Below are 9,295 nucleotides of genomic sequence, written 5' to 3' on the forward strand. Positions count from 1 at the left end.
AAAAGAGGCTCAGCAGCGATTTGTCAGGAGACGAGAGGCAGCGGCTGGGTTCAGCCCTCTGATCACCGCCTCACCAAAGAAATCTGCCCATGAGAAAAAGTACAGCAGAAAGGGTTCAAAGGTCATTTTGATTTGCTCTGGATTACTGGTACCTCCTTTTTCCTCCGCTAAAGGGGGGGGCCAAGAAAAGGACCTGGCTAATAACCTTTGTATTATTGCAGAAAAGAAACCCTTTTGTGCCTAGAGGGTTTTTTGGGGTGGTGGTGGGGGGAGAATTTTGGGGAGGTCAATTAAAAAAGGAGCCCTGAAATTCTTGCTTTCATTCATGGCTGGAGGAGAGAAAGGGGGAAAGTTAAAATGTATGCTTTGGGCTTTTTGTGTCGAAGCACTTCACGTGGCTGGGTTTGGATTCATTTGTCAAGTGGATGATGGCAAAAGGAACGATTGGAAATATTACAGTTGGGTAAATAATTGAGAAATGGCCGAGCTTTCCTCTTGAAGCAACAGCATTGCTCATTGTCTTGTTTCTTCTAAACACAGGTGTGAATGCATCAAGATTCACTGAGAACGCTTCTGGGATCTGATCACTCCTGCCTCATTGGGAGGTGGTCAGGAATGCAAGTGTGCAGTGTAATGTGAACTCGAATGGCTCCCTGGCCACATTGAAGGACCAATTAGTCAACTTTGCATTGTGCAGATAACAGGACAAAGCTCCCATCACAGTTGATTTGCCTCTGCCAAACAACTCGGACAAGGTTTTGAAGTCTGTACCTGAGCCGAAGCATCGCACAGCTGCTACAACCCTTTTTCTCTCACTATGGCTGAACACAAATGTCTGTTTTCTTCTGTTTAGCTGCAGTTGAAGTTTCCCCACATTCAAAAGTGAGCGGGGAAGCAAAGTCTTAAACAATTGATCGCTCAATATGCATTTGAAATGCACTCTGGTGCCCTTACCTGGCCCCATTTGTGACATTAGCACTAGTAGATTACAGGTCTTCAAGGGTCCACTTGGTTCTGAGGAATCAAGATCCACGTGCATTCAGACTGGGTCCAAAATATATTTTTGGGGTGGGAAGGGTTTTGTTTTGTTTCACAGCCACAGGTCTCAGGTTTGTGTGTCAATATGGTAAATACCCAAGTGGATGCAAATAGATCGGAGCATCCTCAGTATGAGCTCCGATCACATGGCCAAGAGATTTATTTGGCTACAGTACGTTATATGTGCTTATGTGTTTTAGTTTTAGTTTTCTTGTGTGTAAATTGTGTAGTCTTTGAGGCATGTAAACATTATTTTTGTTTGGCTTTATTGGTTCACAGAGCATTATTAGGCTACGATGCTGCTCCCGCTGTGTTGGTGTTCTCTCTCTGAATTCAATGTAATTATCCTCAGGTCTATTTGGGTCGGGCTTGGCTTTGCTCAAATTCTTTTCAGGTTAGGTCTTTCTTTTTTGAATATGTATTGTTGGATGTTTGGGTATGTTTTCCACAGGTGTATTTCAGATTGGGTCCAACATTTTAGACCCAAGAAGACCTTTACCATATGTTACTCCATGATTTGGCCACATGGGGTTCCTCATGCAAATCTTCAAAGGTATTTCCATGATGCCACAGATGTCTTCTGTTTGCCTGGAACTATAACATTTTTTGCATGAGCTGAAACGTTGTTATGGACGCCGCACAGCTAAATATCTAAGTTTCAGGGAAGAACACAAGCAGAGTGGCACAGTTTGTGAAAATGTTGGGTTTAAACACTTGTCTCAGCCTGGGCAAGCATTTTCTCACATATCTCAAGAAGATATGATCATGAAAATCTCTTTGAAGATGCAACCTGCTGCAGAAAATATAGAGTTCCGACTTTTCCACAAAGGTTTTGCAGTGAACGCTATGTTGCGTACGGAGTGCTGAGGAGGGCTAACCCCGACCCTACAATCCTGCTCACATGAATTAAGATACAAGATCTGAATGAGGCCTTAAACTTGTGTTTAGCACTGTTTCATAAGTGAAATTTTAATTTTCAAAATAAAATCAACAACACACTTAACCTAATGTGAAGAGGAAGATATTTGTGTGTGTGTGTGTGTGTGTGTGTGTGTGTGTGTGTGTGTGTGTGTGTGCATGTGCATCACAAATTGAGAGCATTTGCCTTGGTTATTGCTGGGATGCCTTGTGGGCGGCGTGGAGGGGAGCGTAATTAAAATAGTTTCTGAGAGAAACAGCACACCACATCTGAGGTTCCACCCTCTTCCAGCATTTAACCACATCAAGAGCATCTCACTTAGAAATGGCCACCAGAACAACCTCTGCTACACACGGGCCGGCTGATGTTTTGGTGTGCTGTCTGACTTGCGAGGGGTCTCTGAGGCATAATGTGCACACATTTGTAATTAAAAGAACTGCCTTTTTCTGATCATCAGGGTAAATAAAGTGGCAGAGGCAGCTAGTTGGGTGATGTATGGGAGGGGAAGACAAATTAACCGTCGACTCTCTGGGGGATTCTCAGCAGAGGCCTTCATAGCAGCAGTGCAGCAGCGCCAAAGGGCAGAGAGATTTGTAGATGATGGTGCTAATTACCAGAATGCAAACCATAATGCGACCAAGATGGAAGCAATTTAGGCAGTAGTCATTTAGCCTGCTGCTCTTCCGCCCACCGGCTGCTGCCTCGCCAGAGCCAGGGCATTAGGATGGGAAAAGTCTGGGACAATCCATTGCTTGAAGGATAAAGAATGATGCACAGGAGAGAGGTTCTGTGGCGTGAGGAGTCATGTGATCTTTTTTTGTTCTGAACCTAACTTCAACAGAAACAACCTTTTGCAGGTAATACTTGCAGGTCAGGAGGAGGAAGCAGTGTATAAATACTTGAAAACAAAGAAAGCTGTGAACTTTTAACTGAGAGAAGAGTTTGGCATTGATTTGGTTCCCAAGTTAACCTGCGGCCTGTCACCACCTCTGGAAACTCTGTGGATGTCTGCATCACGTGCAGGGCTGCGTTGCCAACAAGGAGCTCTGATTCAAGGCAAATTACAAATTATAGAAACTTGATATCGACCTGAGCCTGTCATGATGGGTTTACTGTGTGTGCTTGGCAATCACCTGTTAAATTGGGATGAATGTATTTGTACTTCAGATGGATGTGGACCACCCAAAAGTCAAAGTTCTTAACCTGTTTGTTGCTTCTGAATGCTTTTTAAAAAATCCGAAATGTGGAAGATAAAGTTGTGTCCAAGTGGTAAAATTGAATTCTCCAGGGTGATAAATGAGGCTGAAGGCCTCATTATAGAGCATCAAATGTGTGAATTCATTCAGTTGAAAAAGTTGTAGTCTGTTAGGTTTAAGTTTCAGGTTGGTTAATGATTTCTGAGAACATCCAGGAACAGTCTTAATTCTCACCTGTTGCGGTGCTGGGCGCAGGCTCAGCCCATCTGTATAATTTGGGATGTCTAATTGCTCTTTCAGGATATTTCAGAAGAGGAGTTCAGAGGAGAGAGCTGTTCCGCACTCAGCCACTGTGTAATTTTATCCACGCCGCAGTCTCTCACTTCACACAGGGCTGATACCTTTTGCCTCCCCCTTTCCTTTGTATCAATTGGTCGGCCCATTGTCGCCGCAACCGTCTTTTATATCTGCGCTCAGTCTGAGCAGAGGCTCTCAGTCAGACCTGCAGGAGGGATTCCCAGAGGCAGCAGCAGCACAGGCGAGGAGCGGATCCCACCTCAGGGGCGGCCGTGTAGAGTCTCTCGAGCTCGGATGTGCGCAAGGCTGGAGTTCTCAAGCGTTGGGGCCCCGGCACTTTAATGGGATCCCGAGATCCGGGCAGGAGTTCTCTGTTTTTTCATCATAATCGTCGCTCCCCGACCATGCCACAATGCTAATAATACCTCTGCTGGTGTTGCTGAGCCTGTTGGATTCTGTCAGTCCCCGGGCCCGCTGCGCCCCGGGCCAGGCTTGCGACCCCCGGCAGCGGAGGGACGCTGGGGGCCGCGGAGGAGTGTATGAACACCTCGGAGGAGCGCCGAGACGCAGAAAACTCTACTGCGCTACTAAATATCATTTACAAATCCATTCTAATGGGAAAATAGATGGATCATTGGAGGAAAACAACCCGTTTAGTGAGTATTCACGTTTTACGCACAGCGAACTGCACAAACACAGGCATACAAAATATCAGGCAAAAATAGCCTTTTATATATATATAGATGTTAATGTGACACAAGAGATTTTTGTAAAGGAACATTGCCTTTGTGAAAATTCTAATAAATGTTTAGGGTCAAGTTGTTAGATACATTTTTTAAAATCCAGATTAGCTGAATTAAATGGCACGTGAAGTTTCACCTTAGGGTTAATCCATTTTTTAAATAGGCCAGCTGAGAATATATGTATATGTGCAGTATTTGATATATTTGTTAATGGTGCTATTTATGTGTTTGGACCCACTGTTTTAGTTAATTCTGATATGATTAATCAGGATCTATCAGAGTTTCACTGGCAGATAAGTAACTCAGTGAAGCGCGGCCGCGGTGGGCTATTGACTTCTGTGAGTGTGTGTGTGTGTGTGTGTGTGCGCGCGCGTGTGAAATCATGTCATTGCAAGGCTGCCGACATGCGGATTAATCTCTCTCTATTAGAAGTAGGCCTATCAGCCAAAGTATTAACATTCAGGCGGGACAAAGGCGCTGTCCTAACGGATGTGTTTATCTAATCAGCGACCATTAGAGGCTTTCTACAGGGCTGAATAGGCCATTGACTAATCAAGCACTGATTAAAAAAGCCAATAAACATACTGAAGGTGGCAGTTACAACCGGAAATTAATTCATTTGCCTTGTGACAAAAGTTTATTTTTGTTTGTTGTAGCATCATTTTGCTTTTCATGATTTGTATCGGATTTCCACCTTTTAACATTTAATAATTTATAAATCTATAGAACTAAATAGAATGATCTTTTAAAGAATTAGAATTAAAATATCATTCCCTACAGCCATAGAGCAGATGTTAGCCTACTTCATATTGTTTTTTGTTTCTCTGTATTGCAGGCATCATGGAAATCACAGCAGTGGATGTGGGTGTTGTGGCCATAAAAGGGCTTTTCTCTGGCAGATATCTGGCCATGAATGATAAAGGCCGGCTGTATGCCTCGGTGAGTAGGCCTACAGATTTCATCTCATCATCTGATGTGTCATATTCTCTTCATTACATGCAGCTCCTGTTTGAAGCAACAGGTTAAAAGTCCCAAATATGACAAGGCAGAAAGTTGGTTTCATGCTGCAGTGCTTACCTCCCGTAATGTTACATGCTTATCTGAAGTGAATTACATTATTTCACGGCTGATTTGATGTTTGAAAGTGGTGAGCCTATACAGAGCTGAGCAGAATGGAAACGCTAGTGGTGTCTGTAAGAGGTTGTCCTGGGAATTAAAAACATACGGCAAGCTGCATGACAAATGTGGCTCACTGTTTCCTGCCTCCTCATCCCCCCAGGAAGTGTTCAACAGAGAGTGTGAGTTTGTGGAGCGGATCCATGAGCTGGGGTACAACACCTACGCGTCCCGCCACCACTCCACCGAGCAGCCGCTGCCACCAGGGGGCACCAGCAGCAGCAAGCGACGAGCCAGCGCCAAGCGCCAGTGGTACGTTTCCATTAACGGCAAAGGCAGGCCGCGGAGAGGCTTTAAGACCCGAAGCACGGACAAAGCCTCACTTTTCCTTCCTCGGGTGCTGGGCAACAAGGACCACGAGATGGTGAGGCGGCTGAGAGACACTCAGAGTGCACACCACCATGCACATAACCATGGCAGCCGCGCTGACCGCCGGAGACGCCGGCATCGTGCCAGGAAAGGCCGGGGCCGACAGCCAGATGACTGAGCAGGCCTTTAGAGGAGGGAGCTGACCCCTTGGCCCTATGACTCCTCCAGACATGGACCTCTGATCTCAGCACATACTGTAGCTTGATTGCAACGGAGGACGTGGAAAAACTGTTTGGATCCTGCTTTCTGGTTCAGAAGAAGATTTTGTTGTTGATGCAGAGAGAAAAGAAAATCTGTAGAAGGAGAAGGAAATACAGAGGGCCACCCCTGTGTGCTGGGACACATGTATCAAAACAGGAGACTTTAACTCACCCACACACACACACACACACACACACACACACACACACACAGCAGTATAATCTTCTATTTGATGTCTGACTTCTCCAAAATGCTACTGTCTTAAACAAATATATTAATATAGTTGAAAACTGCTATTTTACTTTGTAAAAAGTTCTACTTTGGTACAAGAAATAATTTTACCATCAACTTCACATGGAGCTAAACACCTTTTAAAAGTGGTTCTATTTTTGTAAATACAGTGCACACTATGCATGTACAGTGACTTCCTAGCTTCATTTGTCAAAAGCTGGAATGACAAACACTATAATATTTTGCTATTTTGAAGTGCTAACAAGCATGACGGATATTTAAGAGAGGTCTTTACACAGCAAAGCACTTTTTATCAGATTCACATTAAGAAGGGACACTCAGTGTGCGACGGGATAAGTGTATTTTATTGTGACATTCTTCCAATGTGATAGTCTACTGGCTGTAAACTGAAAGATGTACTTTGTATATTGTACTAATGATATGAATATTTATTTGGTGCCTGTGTTGTAAGTTATTGATAAGACTATTTCTGCATTTTACCAATGTTGCTGTTTGTTTTCACTCACCACCTGGTTCCAACATAAAATACAATGGTACTGACCCAAGGAAACAACTGGCTGATTTGTTCCAACCTTTCTTTGATTTGTTCAAACACGTTTTCACAGTCAAAGTTTGTCTTCTCAGACCTCGAATCATTTCATTTGTGTTTTTGTGGCTTAGCAGAGAGGAAAATGCTGCTGTATACAGCAGCTGTGGGCACGATGGGAAAGCCGAACCTGTGAGTATGTCAGATTGCCAGATTGTTTTCTTTCAGAATGGCGTCTTCACATTTGATCTTGTTGAAATTATGAGTGTCCTTGTTGAAATACTGAAAGTGAGGTTTTGACCTCACATACACCGACCTAAGAAACCAAACCTAACTAGCAAGATCAGTCAAATCACAAACACAAAAAAGAAGCACCAGTTTCAACAAACATTATGCTGTAAATTTGAAACAATTTCTAAAATTTAGATCTCAGTTTCAGGTTTTGTTTCTGCTGTTTCGCCCGCAGCTCTTTGAAGGCAGCGCTGCCTGAAACACACAATAGGACATTTTGTATAGAACTGAAAGTATAAAACAGCAGGACTTTAACCCAGACCCAATGTGCTTCTGCACTTTTACTTAATCCTATACAGCTTGTGTTTTTTTAACCTGTCCGCATCCAGTGACAAGATTTACATTGAACTGACAGCTGCAAACCTTAGCATTATTTCATAGTTTTAGGACTAAAACACACATGGTAATAATGTCTCGTGGGACATTATATAGCCAGTGTAGATATTCACACTGAGGATTAAAACAGCCTGCTGTGCCATGTTTCTGCTGTGTGAGCTGCAGTAGACAGGTGTGGTTGGTACACTGTTGTTAGGCTTATTACAACTCTTTCGGTCTCTCTCTCTTTCTCCCTCTACATTATCCCCCTGTCCCTGCTGCAGCTCATTTGTTAAAGTGCCACACCTGTTGCTGCAACATGGCTGAGCAGGAACTACAAAGACAACCATCCGATGCAAAATTTATCACAAGCAGCATTTGGACTCTTTTGGATGTTCAGGTTTTTTCCTTGCCTCACTCCCATCTATAGGTAGCTGCATATAAAGCCTTGTCATTCTATACCTGCGGGCTGGGGAGGCTTCCTGGCCCGGACAATAGCTCCTCCCAAGGGGGGCCTGGGAAGCGATGCCGCCTGAGACTTTTGGGCTTTTTTTTGAAACACCGACCAAAAGCCACAGAGTCGATAAACAAGGCAGGCCCTCCTGAAAGCAGAAACGGTGTCATACAAAGTGTAACACCTTGCTATGGCTTGTTATGAATGCCAACCTCTAATATTACTCAAAAGGAATCTGGAACTTCAGAGAGGTTATGGCCTTTTGTGGCCCCTCTCCCTGCCGGTCTGTTTCATTTAGCAACATTTATCTTCTGACTCTCTTCCTATACATCCCTTTCTATCTATGATATCCCCCTGAAGGATTTGCGCTACTAATATTCATCAGCCGGGCAATAAAAACCACATTAATCTGCAGTATCCACTCGGCTGATGGGGTAAAGATCCCCTAGAGATCTTTATGATGTGAATTACATAATAGTGTACCTTAGAAAAACTGTGTGTTGTGGTAAAAAGCTATCATAGAGCCTCTCTAATAAAACATCTTTTACAGAGGTTCTCAAGTTGTAACTATTGGCCCGATAAAAAGTAAATAAATAATTTACTAATGAACGTTATAGATCAGCTATACACATTTTGATTTGCCAGGTTGGGAAAAATGCTTTTGACTGAACTGGACTTTGTGACCAGTTATGGTGGGCTACAGAGGATCTGGACCAAAAACTTTACAGTGACAACTTATGAAGCAGTTATTAATGGATTACCAACATTTATAAATACATCTTTACCAAAAACAAACAGGAGCGAAAGAATTCACAATAATTTGAGCCTAAACACATGTTCTTATTAAAAGCTTATAAATGATTTATAAAGGACTAGTACAATTATAAACCATTAAGACAAGTGTTATTTACAACTTATAAACCCTTTAAAATAGTGCCTTGTAAGAAATTGTTAGGTGTGCACACCTTTCACATATCACACAAACTAATAAAAATGATGTCATCATCATGTTACATGTCTTACAAAAACAGATTGCTGGATTCCAGAGAGAATCATGTTTGGACTCATGAATGAGAGAATCATGACTGCTGCAAATTTATCCAACTCTTATACTTTTGCACCATGGCAATTTTCAAAGATGGTGAATAACTAGGCAAAATTATGGTTACTTTACAGAAGTCCATAAGTTGTCGAAACCTTAGACTGAGTGTTGTATCTGAGTGTTGTGGTGACCTGAGGGAGGCATGCAGAGGCAAAACTCTAGTAGAATGGTGTTTTAAACGTGGTCCCTGAGCTCATAGCAGGTGACTGCAGTGCAGCAGTGTTTACTTGGAAATAGGGACCCCTAGAGGCAGGTCTCTCTTCAGACACTATTGGCCCATTGCCATGTAAGAATGTGCTTTTAATTAGGCTGGCCTCAGTTTGGCAGAGCTGCTCAATGCCCTCTGCAGGCAGCCCACAGCCAGTAAACACCAGACATATCCAATTATTTCAGAGTTTATAGTAGTAATTATCATA

At 43.1% G+C, this 9,295-nt stretch overlaps 1 protein-coding gene across 1 annotated transcript; it reads left to right on the forward strand.

The window, feature by feature from the left end:
- Positions 1-3,308: 3,308 nt before the first annotated feature.
- On the forward strand, positions 3,309-6,735 carry fgf3 (fibroblast growth factor 3). Its single transcript, XM_038701880.1, has 3 exons — positions 3,309-4,106; positions 5,029-5,132; positions 5,473-6,735. Exons 1-3 carry the CDS (start codon positions 3,863-3,865, stop codon positions 5,854-5,856), a joined length of 732 nt encoding a protein of 243 aa, XP_038557808.1. The 5' UTR covers positions 3,309-3,862; the 3' UTR covers positions 5,857-6,735.
- The last annotated feature ends 2,560 nt before the right edge of the window (positions 6,736-9,295 follow it).

Source organism: Micropterus salmoides, unplaced genomic scaffold, assembly GCF_014851395.1.
Source record: "Micropterus salmoides isolate LMB-PRFRI ecotype aquatic unplaced genomic scaffold, ASM1485139v1 Ms_hic_scaffold_6, whole genome shotgun sequence".
In the NCBI taxonomy this organism is placed as follows: Eukaryota; Metazoa; Chordata; class Actinopteri; order Centrarchiformes; family Centrarchidae; genus Micropterus; species Micropterus salmoides.

What these genes read in the sequence shown, in the direction of transcription:
- fgf3 (XM_038701880.1), top strand. Translation starts at nt 3,863, where the DNA reads ATGCTAATAATACCTCTGCTGGTGTTGCTGAGCCTGTTGGATTCTGTC. An exon ending in GGAGGAAAACAACCCGTTTA is followed by an intron (nt 4,107 to 5,028) that starts GTGAGTATTCAC and finishes TCTGTATTGCAG; the next exon opens with GCATCATGGAAATCACAGCA. An exon ending in AAGGCCGGCTGTATGCCTCG is followed by an intron (nt 5,133 to 5,472) that starts GTGAGTAGGCCT and finishes TCATCCCCCCAG; the next exon opens with GAAGTGTTCAACAGAGAGTG.